The 14,831-nt window shown below is 45.6% G+C and overlaps 1 protein-coding gene across 1 annotated transcript in view; it reads left to right on the forward strand.

Moving 5' to 3' along the window:
* The first annotated feature begins 9,046 nt into the window (after window positions 1-9,046).
* Window positions 9,047-14,831, forward strand: part of LOC116952050 (protein phosphatase 1 regulatory subunit 16A-like) — a 31,099-nt gene continuing 25,314 nt past the window's right edge. The window contains exons 1-2 of the mRNA XM_032971059.2: window positions 9,047-9,679; window positions 11,360-13,230. Of these exons, the coding sequence (XP_032826950.1) occupies window positions 12,921-13,230 (310 nt within the window). The 5' untranslated portion in view covers window positions 9,047-9,679; window positions 11,360-12,920. The remainder of the gene's footprint in view (window positions 9,680-11,359; window positions 13,231-14,831) is intronic.

A 14,831-nucleotide genomic window follows, 5' to 3' on the forward strand; every position in this document is an offset into this window, starting at 1 on the left:
ACACGATAACAATTGTATAGTCAATAGCTTCAAAAAGTCGAAGAGTCTTCACTTGTTCGAGATCATTGTGAACGCGTGCCTGGGAATCTTTTCCAGGTGGTCACCAGAGCCCGGAGTCGCATTTTCTCGGAGGTGTTCATATTTTTTTAAGAACCCTGTGTGTTGTGTATGGACATTGTACGTGAGCGGGAAAAGAACCCGGGTCGTGGAGTTTGTAAGCGCATTCGCGTTAACCACTGCACCACCGCTCCCCGCACAGACACACACTAAATCACAACCAGCGACACCCGTACACAGAAGAACGCAAAGGCAAATATCCCCCCCATAGCCTTTAACAGACTGCTGGGGCAAGTGCTGTTAGGGAGCACCTATGAAGGCTGGCACGGCACAAGAGGGTGGCCAACACCACGCCCAGCTGCCTTTGTCTCCCCAGTGACGATGTTTACACACCCCACCGGGTACTCGTTTGAGGCTGAGTCGACCTAGGGGAGGCCCAGGACCCGTTCAGATAATCTTCACCGGTGTTGGCCGAAAATCGAACCCGGGTCGCCAGGTTCGTAGCGCAGCGTAGCACTAACCGCTACACTACACACAGACAGACACGTACCCACGCACACACACTAATAATGGGGTCTTAATCAACCCTGCGAATTGATTTTGGCCGGAAGGTTTCAGCAGGCGAGGAATTCCAAGATAAAGCGTCGATCAACGCGTGTTCACTATCGCCTTACACGTCTCGCCTGCCCACAAAGGCAAAGAGCCCCCGTATAGCCTTGAACAAGCTGTTGGGGCAAGTGCTGTAAGCGAGTAGCACCTATGAGGGCCGGAACGGCACACGAGGGGGTGGGTGACCAGCACCACGCCCGGCCGCCTTTGTCTCCCTAGTGGCGATGTTTACACACCGCACCAGGTACTCATTTGAGGCTGAGTCGACCTAGGGGACCCCCAGGACCGGTTCAAATAATCGCCACTGGTTTCGGCTGTGAGCGGGAATCGAACTCGGGTGGCTGGGTTCATAGCGGAGCGCGCTAACCGCTGCACCACCGCACGTAACAAAGACAAAGATCCCCCGTATAGGCTGTAGCAGACTGTTGGGGCAAGTGCTGGCCGCACAAAACGACCACACACACACACACGCGCGCATGCGCTACTCAGTCCTGCAACCGTACTCAATTATTTTGCGATGCTGCGCTGCCGGCGGTACACAACCACAACACGTGTGCTCATAGGGTAGGGACCATTGTCCGAAACGTGGTGTATATTTTTATTTATTTATTTCAATTCAAGGCAGTGGCATTGACCAAGTGCGTTGAGTTTGATGTGGTAATCATAATGGGATTTGTTCTGTTTGCGGACACGAGCCATGGAGATGATGGCTCACCATCGTCCAGCTGTTATTAGCGGTGGGCTGGGTGTATCAAATCTCGATGTTATGACCGACACCGACCCTGCTTAATGGCCTAGAGTGTTAGCCCACAGAGTGGCTATTGTGGTCACTAACCTCATCAAGTACTCACTGCGGTGCTACTCAGCCCCGCTTATATCCACGCTGTAACATTGTACGAGCGTAAAATGTATATATGTATTCCGAAGATATCAGCAGTTTAAAAATAAAAAATAAACCCATCACTTTATCCATTAAGAGAAATGTGCGACTCAGCAGACACGGGATTTTTCGTCTTATCTCACACTACGTTCAGCCACCACCACCACCCTGCAGGTCACAACAACACACTCACCCACCCACTCAGTCACTGAAACACTTCACTCACCCACTCACTCAAACAAAAGACAAAGATCATCAGTATAGCCTTAACAGACTGTTGGGGCAAGTGCTGTTAGCGAGCACCTATGAAGGCCCGCATGGAAACACGAGGCGGTGGGTGGCCAGCACCACGCCCGGCCGCTTTTGTCTCCCCAGTGGGGATGTTTAAACACAGCACCAGGTACTCATTCGATGCTGAGTCAACCTAGGGGAGGCCCAGAACCGGTTCAGATAACCGTCACTGATATTGGGCGTGAGCTGGACTCGAACTCGGTTCGCCGGGTTTGTGGTGCAGCAGGGCTCACCAGTGCGCCACCGCTCAGTCACTCACTCACCCACCCACTCACCCACTCACTCACCCACTCACCCAGCTACTCACCTACTCACTCACTCACCCACTCACCCAGCTACTCACCTACTCGCTCACTCACCCACTCACCCACTCACTCACCCACTCACCCACCCACCCACTCACTCACCCACTCACTCACCCACTCACCCAGCTACTCACCTACTCACTCACTCACCCACTCACCCAGCTACTCACCTACTCACTCACTCACCCACTCACCCACTCACTCACCCTCTCACCCACCCACTCACCCACTCACTCACTCACCCACTCACTCACCCACTCACTCACCCACTCACCCACCCACCCACTCACTCACCCACTCACTCACCCACTCACCCAGCTACTCACCTACTCACTCACCCACCCACTCACCCACCCACTCACCCACTCACTCACCCACTCACCCAGCTACTCACCTACTCACTCACTCACTCACCCACCCACCCACTCACCCACTCACCCACCCACTCACCCACTCACTCACTCACCCACTCACTCACTCACCCACCCACCCACCTACTCACCCACTCACTCACCCACTCACCCACCCACCCACTCACCCACCCACTCACCCACCCACTCACCCACTCACTCACCCACCCACCCACTCACCCACCCACCCACTCACCCACCCACCCACCCACCTACTCACCCACCCACTCACTCACCCACGCACCAACCCACTCACTCACTCACCCACCCACCCACCTACTCACCCACTCACTCACCCACTCACCCACCCACTCACTCACCCACCCACTCACCCACTCACTCACCCACCCACCCACTCACCCACTCACTCACCCACCCACCCACCCACTCACCCACCCACCCACCCACTCACCCACCACACTGCAGGCCACCTCACTTATATTTCTGCTTCTAACCCTCGCATTGCTCCACTTTGGAATTCCCTCCTTCCGTCATCATGATCATCGTCAGCATCATCATCGTCGTCGTCATTGTCGTCGTCATCATCATAATCATCGTCGTCGTCATTGTCGTCGTCATTATCATAATCATCGTCGTCGTCCCCTTTCCCCCAAGCCCTCATCATCACCCTGCTCTACTCAAGAAACGCGTTACACACTTCTCTTAATTGTCACAACTCTTATAGTGCTGTTTGTTTCCGGACGCTTGGCGTTTTGGGCCTTTGGGCCGATATGTAATTACTATTAAAGTACATTTTCAGAGCAACTTCATTGGGTTTTTGTGTGGGATAGAGGCGAATTGTCGACTCGTTTGTTGCGTTTCATACTTAAAACTAATAATTATCATTTCATGATTTATGTATATATAGTAATTATGTAACTATATTCATTCTAATATTTATAACAAACAGCACCTGTTTATTGTGTTACGTACATAAAGATAATTATTTGCATTTCATTATGTATCTATCTAAAAATATTAGAATTAATATTATTACATGTTAATTCTAATTATTAATATTATTACATAATTAGAATTAACATTTTATGATGTTGATTTAGAGCTTTCGTGACTGCATGGATTCATCTTCTTGGTTCTTTCGGTAAAGTCACGTAGAAGGGAAATAATAAAATTAAAACATTATATTATTTTTTTTTCTTATAATTTTTATTTCTTGTAATTAATATAATTACATAATTATAAAATTATCCCTCGACCAAGGAAACGCTAATTAGTATTATTTTTACGTACGTAACACGATTAACAAGTCGACAAAATAATTTTGTTAAATAAATGAAGAATGATTAAAATTAATAAAATTACATAATTATTATTTGTAGATAAATAATGAGAATGTAATAATTATTTTTTATGACGTACGTCAACCCCCCTCCCTCCCCCACTGAAGTCGCTTGGAAGATGAAAATCTCACGCACTTTAGGGGGGGGGTTAGATCACGTAAAAATATAAATGTGTTGTCGTGAAACCCGCCACCACCTGACACAGCCAACTAGTAAGGTTTGTCACATAAACAGAACATGCCAGGTGCAGCACGCCGGTGTGTTGGAGAGCCAAGCCGCCACATTTACAATCTTGAGCACGACGTTTCGCCAGTAATTACAACCGGCATCATCAGGCGGACAGCCAGATTAGTTTTAAATGCCGACGTCTTGAATAAAATAACAACAGTCCATCTCAATGGCCTAAGACAGGGGGCCAAAGGGGCCGTCCATAAATGACGTCACGCGATTTTGGACGATTTTTGACCCCCCCCCCCTCGTCACACGACGTCACAAAAAGTCAGACCCCCCCCCCTCAAATATTACGTCACAAAGCTCTGCCCCTCCCCAAAAAAATATATATAAAGCATGCTTCAAATCGCTTTAAACTATTGTCATTGTAGTGCGTATTTAATGTGCCGCTGCACTCTGATGTTGTAGGAGAAAACATTTATTAAAAAGTCTATTAAATTAAGTAGAACGTGTTGTCTATATTTATTTAAAGTTGCGCATTTTGATGTGACGTCACATTTCTAACCTCCCCCTCCCCTCTAGGTGCGTGACGTCATTTATGGACGGCCCCAAACCCACTCGCTGCACTGCCACGAATCGGCATCGATATCCTCTCCGTTATTTGACAAAGCAGCGGTAATGAGTGAAACACACGTGGTAGGAATTTGGCGACTTTGCGCGTGGAATAATCCTCGCTTCCTTTTTTGCACGGATGGCTGTCGCCCTCTGGTGGCACGACGGAGACACTGACGCCCCTGGCAGAAAGGCCGCTTGTGTTGTGGCCGAAACGTCGTGAGAATTTTATTGTTATTTTATTTTATCAATTTATTATTTTATTCTCATTCTACGTGACTTTACCGAAAGAACCAAAGAAGATGAATCCTTGCAGTCACGAAAGCTTTAAATCTAAGCTTTAAAACGAAATTATTTGGATTAAATAAATGAACAGGAGCATATGCAATGAGCATTCAGAGCAGTGGGTCTTAACCTTTACAGCAGGCCTGCCCGCCCCCCTTTGGTTCTTAATCGTTTAAAAACTGTACAGTGTTAATAAACACACGGGGTTTGATGAAACAAAGTAATTCATATTCTTGGTTCTCGGTAAAGTCACGTAGAAGGGAAATAATAAAATAATAAAATAAAACTATTACATTCTCACGAAGTTTCGATTGCAACACAAGTAACCTTCATCAGGTGTGAAAACCACAGCAATAATTTTATTTTTTATTTTATTATTTCCCTTCTACGTGACTTTACCGAAAGAACCAAGAATATGAATCCCTGCAGTCACGAAAGCTTTAAATCGAAACACAGTAAGTTGTTACTTACGTACCTGTGCTTAATTTGTGTGTTCGATTATTTACCTTCTGAAAAGAATCTGGCCATGTCTCGCACCCCCAGATAGGGCATCTCTCACCCCCGGAGGGTGCAGCTTGTCCCCCAGGTTAAGAATATCCACTGATTCAGTGACCAAATACTGTACTGTAAGTCTCATTTGCCACGGTGACCTGTGGGATTAAGTTTTTCAGTTTCAGTTTCATTTATTTGCTATAGCCATGTGAGCCATTCGGCTCTTGAATCGGGTGCAACCGCAACAAACAAAAAACAGAAACATGAACAAGAAAACATTTTAAAGTGACTATGTGACTGTGCAAACATAAAATCCAGGAAAAAACAGCAAAATATTCCTGAAAAAGCACCATACACCAACGCTGTGTGCAAAAATCCCAGTGGGATGCAAGTCAAACAACAACCACAAGACAACTTAGATTACGGCCATCAGTTTAACTCCGTACTACAACAAACAAACATGGCCAAACCAAAAAACTTTTCGACATCACCAAAATAAAGCCATAAATGTAATGTAACAGTGATCATAGGAACTGTGACGGAATTTTCACAATAAACGACATAAACAACATGTAACACCAAATCCTAGAGCCATAGCTGGCTGCATGAGTTACTCCACAACAACAGGAGGATCAGTCGGAGTATCACATTTTTCAATGCACCTTGAAGATCAGCACACTAAATCAAAATACAGATAATCCTTTGCAGCGGTCATCCGGAGCGAAACATTTTATTTTATTTTAGGCCACTGAATAGCAGTGGCAGCTAGGGGTGTACAACTCCTCTAGAGCAATTTTGAGTGAAGATCTCATAGGTAGTGATTCAAGTTGCAGTTTATTGGCAATAGCATTCCAGACCCTGGGGGCATCAATAGCAAAGGCCCTTCCTCCAGTTTTTGTACGGCAATAGGGAAAGGGAAGCTGGTAAATGAGCGAAGACCTCAGGCCAAATTTGTTCTTTGAAACAGAGGAGATCCAACATGTAGTCTTCGGATTTTTTTGTAAGTACATCGTGAATAAATAAGATCTGGTGCACAAGCCGTCGAACATTGAGATGTTAAGTTTGACCCAATTTAGAGATCACAGTGGTGAGTCCTATATGGGCAGTTCAATGCAAATCTTAAGACCGAGTGATAGATGGAATCAAGCTTCTTCAGTACAGTACTTGGGGCTGATTTATACACGATGTCACAGTAATCAAGTAGAGGCAGTATGGTAGCTTTTATCAATTCCAAACGGAACACAGGGGGGAAGCAGTGCTTGTGTCGATACAAAAAAACAATTTTATTTTTTGTCTTTTTACCAATATGATCAATGTGATCTTCAAAATTCAGTTTTGAATCCAGAATGACCCCAAGATACTTATAGATCTTGACTTGCTCTATTTGATAATTATTTAAGGAATGCAATTGGGGAAAAATAGCTTCCTGCTTTAGTCCTGGTGAGAAGCATAGCACCTTGGTTTTGTAGGTATTCAGGACTAGTTTAAGAGCAACTAGCTGATGTTGTAGTTTGGTGAAATCACCCTGGAGCTTAGCAATCACGTCATCCGGAGAGCGGCCAGCAGTAATCAGTATCGTGTCATCTGCAAACAGATTTACCCTGGAATGATCCAGGTCAGTGCCCAAGTCATTGACATATAGAGAGAACAAGAGGGGGCCGAGGATGGAACTCTGTGGAACCCGTTTTGTTATCTTAACACTTTTTGACCTCCAACCATCTGTGAATACAGTTTGGGTGCGAGAAAAGAGGTAATTTTTTAACCATTTTACTGCGTTTTCGGAAAAACCGAGGCAACTTAGTTTACTAAGCAGGGTGTTGTGGTCTACTGTATCAAAAGCTTTGGACAGGTCAAGAAAAAGACAGGCACAGTACTGCTTATTATCAAGGCTACTGTTTAATGTGATTCAGAGAGTCTAATGCAGCAGATGTGGTGCTGTATTTTTTCCGGAACCCAGATTGTTTTAGATGTAGTAGATTATTGGTGGACAGAAAACTGCTAATTTGGTAGTTCAATAATTTTTCAAACATTTTCATCAACGGGGACAAAATTGAGATAGGTCGGTAGGTATCTGGATCATCTTTTAGGCCCTCCTTTGTGAAGTGGCCGGAAATAGGAATGTTTCCATGCTAGAGGAACTGATGCTTCTTTGATGGACAGGTTGAAAATATGGGCAGTAGAAAGCCATGATAGCACAAACGAGCATTCAGGGTTGGTGGTCATCCGTTTACAGCCCTGCAGAGACAGTGGTGGAAAATCCACATTCCTATGACGGATGCGAGTCTTTCCATAGGAGCAACCCAATGTTGACTTCCCCAGTAAAGGGTACTCATTTTATGCGTGGAAAGAGCTTTATAGCTCATCGGATTCTTCCAGTATAAATACAAATTGTGGTGATTCTGTTTTGCCGATTTCATTACTCCACCCCCACGGTTGATTGCCCTCTCGTGACGCGTTCCTTTCCTCTTCTGCCATTCCGTTATTATTATTCTTCACAATTTACCCGACTAAACGCATAATCTGGTGATGCTGCTGCTGGCAGTGGGTGCACACGCACTGATAACAACACAACTCATTTGTACGTGCCATGAAGAAGGGCCATTACCCGAAACGTCGCCTATTATATATTTTTTAAAGCCCCCCTCAGTGTTATCGACGAATGTGATATTGTTTAGTATTATACCGTGCTAAGATTTCGTATTATAATATAAAAAAAACCGTTTAAACCCACGGTCACGTGCTCTGTAATTGCACGCTAGTGACGTCACTGCACAGGTTAATTAAACACACGTGGGTGCTTTAACAGAGCTACATTCTGCATGTGTGTAGCCATACGATGAAAATGTGTCGTCATCGTTGGCTTAGGGGCCGTCCATAAATGACGTCACGCGATTTTGGACGATTTTTTACCCCCCCCCCTCGTCACACCGCGTCACAAAAAGTCAGACCCCCCCTCAAATATGACGTCACAAAGCTCTGCCCCACCCCCCCCCCCCCAAAAAATAAAACATGCTTCAAATCGCTTTAAACTATTGTCATTGTGGTGCGTATTTAATGTGGCGCTGCACTCTGATGTTGTAGGAGAAAACATTTATTAAAAAGTCTATTTAATTAAGTAGAACGTGTTGTCTATATTTATTTCAAGTTGTGCATTTTGATGTGACGTCATATTTCTCAACCTCCCCCCCCTCGTCACACATCGTCACAAATGTCTGACCACCCCCCCCCCCCCCAGGTGCGTGACGTCATTTATGGGCGGCTCCTTACTGATTGCAACATCAAACGAATGTTTGTATGTTTGTTGTTGTAACGTTTCCCCGTGCCCCGGCTGGACACATCTATGAGGAAAAAAATTGCTTTAAAGCTCATCGGAATTCCTCCTGGTGCGGTATAAAATAAATCGATTCTGATTCTCAATGAAAATTTGTGATTCAGCCAATTAGGATAATTGGGTGCATGACGTCACACCTTCAAAGGAGCCGCTCCTAATTGTAATGTCACGTGGCGAACGACGTCACCGGCTTTCGCGCGCTTACCGATTGGTCGATCTGAGATTTCCTCCCCCCCCCCCTCCCAAATTTTTGCATAAATTATCCCTTGACCAATCATAAACGAGATCCGGCCCATGTAAGTGATGGAGAGTCGTGTATCGATTCTTGCGAGTGTGAATCGATGATCTTGAAATATTTTAAGTTGTGTGAGATTTGTTCCAGCAAACTATTAACACAGAAACTATTTATGATGATTTTATTTTACCAGAGGGTATGGTAAAACAGCGAACCCGGCCATCACAAATTATAAGCCGAAGCGAAGTGAGCGGCTGGATCATCACGTGGACTTTTATAGCAAGCAAAATACTCCGGAAAAAATACTTTCGGCATGTAAACAATTTCATCAAGTGGCAACGGCGATTCAAATAAATTGTCTCGATGGCGTCCGATTATATTATTTATTTAATTGCATCCCCTCAGTTAAAGTACGAACGTCGCCAACAGGTTGCAGGGAATCGAAAGCGAAACGATTCTATCCTTAACTGATCGATTCCATGCGTTCGCTATAGCGATAGCAAACGCACTTAGGGATCGACGAATCGATTCTACGTTCGCACTAAATGTTATCGCACGCCGGGGGCCGCTGGTTGACTCCGCTCCAAGCGTTGCTTTGCATCAGGAATCGATTCCTGAAACGAGTCAACACGGGAATCTACAAGAGAAATGGAGTCGATACAAGCGTAGCAGCCGCAGAGTGAAAACGGAGGCTTAGAAGGTAACCTGTTACATTTAACAGCAACATTTATAATTATGTAAAACAACAGTTAAACGGTTTATTTTATCGATGTTGCGCTGATTAGGCCGCGATAACCTCCGCTGATGTTTAAGCCGGTGGAGTTGATTGTGCCCGTATAGCGGCCACAGACGCGACTGGCGCGTTTTGTATTAAATGTAACGGGTTTTGATTTCACACAACGGATAAGCAAAGGGCAGGGAGCCCCTATTGTAAATGGTATTATGTATTGGCGATGGTGCCATTCTATGCTGTGAATGTTAATCATGTAACGGATGTTAATTAAATAAAACATTTGCTGTATGTTTATTGTATTCGTCATATTCACAAGGCAAGATCAATCCACTGCTGGTTGATTATCTCCTTATATTATTTCATTATTATTGCTCCCGTGGCAATGCCACTCACTGCATACTCAGGATGGCTAGGAGATGTTAACTACCTCGCCTGGTATGCAGGAGGTCGTGTGGGTTCGATCACTACCCTGACGCCTGCTGCATATTTTGAGTTTGCTGTCTCTTGTTCGCGCCACTGCTGGCCTAAGGGCCTCCACTAGAGGGAGCTCTAGGGTGTTTTTGGCCTACTCTTCCATGCTCAGGTGTGAAAACCACAGCAAAATTTATTGCTGTGGTTTTCACACCCGATGATGATTGCTTGTGTTGCAGTCGAAACGTCGTGATAATTGTATTGTTTTATATTTTTATTATTTTATTGTTTCCCTTCTACGTGACTTTATCGAAAGAACCAAGAATATGAATCCCTGCAGTCACGAAAGCTTTAAATCACTACAATAAAGTGTTCATGTTTAATCGTATATCATCACCATCATCAGCCATGATCGATTCACTGCTAGATAAATGTCCCTATATCATTATTTCATTATTCAGTGATATTTAATTTGTATGATATCATATTCTTAGTTCTTTCGGTAAAGTCACGTTGAAGGGAAACAATAAAATAATAAAATATATATAAAACAATAAAAATTCTCACGACGTTTCGACCATAACACAAACGGTCGTCATCAGGTGTGTCGGTTTGTTTTATTGTTTTATATATATTTTATTATTTTATTGTTTCCCTTCAACGTGACTTTACCGAAAGAACTAAGAATATGAATTACTGCAGTCACGAAAGCTTTAAATCAAAATTTGTATGATATCGTTTGTTCAATGGTAATGAATAATATTGATGTTACGCATTGTTATTTAATGTTGTAAACATCACTGTGCATTGCTACAAGACTGAGAATGCTGTCCATAGTGGTGCTATGATATTGTTAATGCTGAAAACAAGACACAAATGATCGATCATTGGATCAGTGCGACCCCAAATAATGACAGATGATTCTCTGGGTAATTAAATTGTTCCGTTGTAGGAGATTGGTTGCATATGAGCTCGTGACTGCACTGTGTATGTATCTATGTTGGAACTTCTTCTCGCACCATACGTAGCCAATCGTGCTAATCAGAGGTGCGGGGGAAGGAATCGGAGGTGCGGGGGATGGCGACACTAATAACAATGATGATTTTACACATTTTATGATTATGCTTGTGATAACTTTGACAATTATGATGGTTATAATTTGAAAATGATGATGATAATTATAATAATTGCAATTATGATAACGATAATGACAGCGATCCTATCATCTCATTACAGGACTCCACTTTTATTCCACCAGACCAATTATCTTCCCAAGAAAACTAAAGCAACAATCTTCAACCGCACCTCAATGGGTGCGTGTTTAACAAGACCTCTGGCAAACGTGCAACATTGGCTTCGGCGTTCACCGACGAAAGGCAACACGCATTTACGCCACACGGCTGCAATGGAAATGGATGTTTAAAAATACTTTCACGTGGTGGAAATTATTTTTTTTCCCTTCATCGTACGTGCTCGTTCGCAGAAGACATGGCCAAAAGAGAACCGGCAAACGATGTTCGCACGATGGCCATCGGCAAAAGAAAAACGGGAATGGAGGTTGGAATGACGAGCGCAGCGATGCCATGCGTACAGGAGTGCGGTTCTGGCTCTGTGAATCGTAGATTTTTCCTCCCCATACCCGAGACGTGGCCAGGATTTTGAGACTGCTGCGGTGAGAAGATCAACGTGGATTTTTTTTTTTTTTACAGATGCCTAATTTATTGTAAATTTAGTTTAAAAAAAAAAAAGATAAAACTGCCAGATAGGTCGCCTTGTGTGCAAGCCCAAAAAGAAACCAACTCTTGTGACGTTTCTACGGCCTCTGCAAGCCTACTCTCTCAAGGATTCTCTCCGTTACCAAGCAATGTTAGCTCACTGCGTAATTCGCCAGGCTTAGTCGCTCGCGGCAGGGTAAATTGGGGCTGCTCCGACCTGGTCCCAAGACGTCTCGCCAGCGTGGAAGTAGGAGGCCAAAATACCCTCTGGTGGGGACCTCTCGTGCCCCCTTTGATTGGAGACCCTTCTGTCAGCGGTGGCGTGTGCGGAGTAATTGCAGGGCTGCACCTTTCCTTTCCGTTCATTTTCAATGTGGACACTTGTCTGCACGAGTAATGGTTTTGCGCCGGGCCTCCCATCGGCCAACGACAGTAACACCTCTGATTAGCACGTTTGGCTACGTGCGAGAAGAAGTTCAACATACATACAACACATTCAGCTTGCCGATCATCATTATCATCATCGCTTAATGTCTATACCGCCCCGACCCAAGGGACGTTTGATATCATTACTCGGCAAGGAAGTAGCGATCGCAGGTCAAACGCGATGTTCATAAACGATACAATTTAGACGGTACACCCAACGATTGCCATCACGTGACCCGGTTGGACCAATCGGAGGCAGGCTGGCTGACCTCGGATCCAAAAGGAAGCATTGCTGGAAGGCGAAGGAGGGAAATATCGACAAGCTGCGGAATTTTGGGTAACGCCGCAATTTGTGATTTTTCAAGAGCAGCAGCTTTTTGGGGGAAACGAACGGTGAAATTTGGCGTGAACCTTTGGGATTTTGGTGAACAGCGGGTATATCCACAGGCGGCAATTTTTTTTTTTGAAGAACAACTGATTTTGGAGTTCAGCGGAAAAGTTGGGGGGAATCGAACCGAGGACTTTTTGTGAGAACGGCAGAATTTTGGCGAACGGATTTTTTTCGGTGGATTTTGGTGGTTGGTGGGGGGGGTGGCGGCGGCGGCGGCGACGCGCTACGGAGTTTGGGGGATTTCCGCCGGAGATTGACGTCGGCCATGGCGGAGCACGCGGACCTGATGGCCGAGCTGACGTCGGTGGAGCGGATGAGTGCCCAGGAGCGACTGCGCCACGCGCAGAAGCGGCGTGCACAGCAGCTGAAGCGCTGGACGCAGCACGAGAAGGAGGAGCAGCATGGCAAGCGGAAAAAGAAGAGAGCGGGCGGCAAAGGAGGAGGAGAAGGAGGTTCGGGAGATGCAAAGACGGGCTTGGCCGGGACGTCCGGTAAAGCATCGCCCCAGAAAAGCGTGCGTTTTACTCCCAACATCACCCTGTTGGAGGCCGCAGCACGGAACGACGTCGAGGAAGGTGATGTGAAACTGGCGGGACGGGGTGGGTTAGAGCCGTTTGTAACGATGCCATTGGTTGATGTGGACGAATGTCGATTGTTTGGCTTGTTTTGCATGTTGGAAAGCATGTGTAAGGTCCATGTTTTTCAATTTGTGTATGGTGCACGTGTTTCCCTGCTTTGGCTGTCATTCCGTGATCAGTCTCTACCACTGAACATCGTCAACTGTGGACGGGGGAGCGATGAATCGGCTCGTGTGCAGGAGATGGATTGTTGCACAGCATAAGGGGGATGGTGACGATTTTTGGGATGGCCTTCATTCAGCAGTGGATAGATCATGGCCTCCGATGATATGTTGTATTCAATGGGTTCACATGACCCCTGTGTGTCCACCATAGGCGCTACAATTCACCGGAATGTTTTTCAACTACGCAAAAAAATTCGAATCGCGGCTCTGGATCGAGACGGCGCTCTATAAAGTGAAGGCACTCTATAAATTAGATTATTATATATAAGGTGGGTGGGGAGGCTTTGGCAGTATGCATCACTGCTGTAAGGGTTGATTGTCTCTGGTCAAGACCAATCACGGAATGGCAGTCAAAGTCGGGACAACACGCCCTACTTCAGATATGACCTCTGAACCACACTGCCACTTCATGTGTATATATATACATATTTTGCTCTCGTTTGCTAGTTCAGTGCATTGTAGCTGCTGAAGGAGGCAATGCACACGGAGAATCACGTCCACAGCGGAGACGGAGCAATGCGATCGGCTAGCGTGCAGCAGGAACTAGATCGATGGTTGCATCGCAACGCCGCGGAGATGTGTCAGCGGCTTGGGGAGATCTCCGTCCAGCAGTGGATTGAGTGTTGTCCTTTCCCCGTACCTCTTCATTGTTGATGATGGTGTGATGATAATGCCATCTTTTGGCTGCCCGTCATAGTGATTTGGAATTGCCACAACCCTCCCTGAAACGTCAGCGGAGATGAGCACTATCCCATACCACTCTTTAACAGGGAGGAAATGTCACTCTCCTGTCCATCTGTATACGGTGTCTTCCCACCCATGTGACGTGGACCCAACGTATGTAATACAGACGCGAATCCAGTAGCATTGACTCTTCTTACACGGGCGATTCGATGCATCTGTCATGAGTTTAAGAATTGATATTAATCAATACATTGTTACAACTTATTCTGGTCGTATGAGTCTATACGTGCACTTCTATTTTGTTGCGAGTGACAAAAGTGCTCATCTGTTTAGAGCCTTCAGCCAGTGGTGGAAATTCCACATTCCTTTGGCAGGGGTGAGTATATCCTTAGAACAACCATTGTTGACTACCCTCCCCCCCCCCCCCCCCGTCAAAGTGGTGCTAATTTTATCGACCCAGGAGAGATGATGGGCTGGGCTAAGCAAGCCCCAACCAGGACTTGAACCAGAAACTTTCTGTTTACGAGCCGCTCGCGCTACCGCTGACCCGCCCTGTGTGTACACACGTGAGGGATGCGTGCACGTGAAGCAGTGGCGCATTGGTTAGGGCGGTGAGATGTTAACTACCTCGCCTAGTATACAGGAGGTCGTGGGTTCGATCTCAACCCTGACAACTGTATTTTTGGACTT

The sequence above is a fragment of the Petromyzon marinus genome, chromosome 45, assembly GCF_048934315.1.
Source record: "Petromyzon marinus isolate PM22_M1 ecotype Great Lakes invasive population chromosome 45, UKy_Petmar_22M1.pri1.0, whole genome shotgun sequence".
NCBI lineage: Eukaryota > Metazoa > Chordata > Hyperoartia > Petromyzontiformes > Petromyzontidae > Petromyzon > Petromyzon marinus.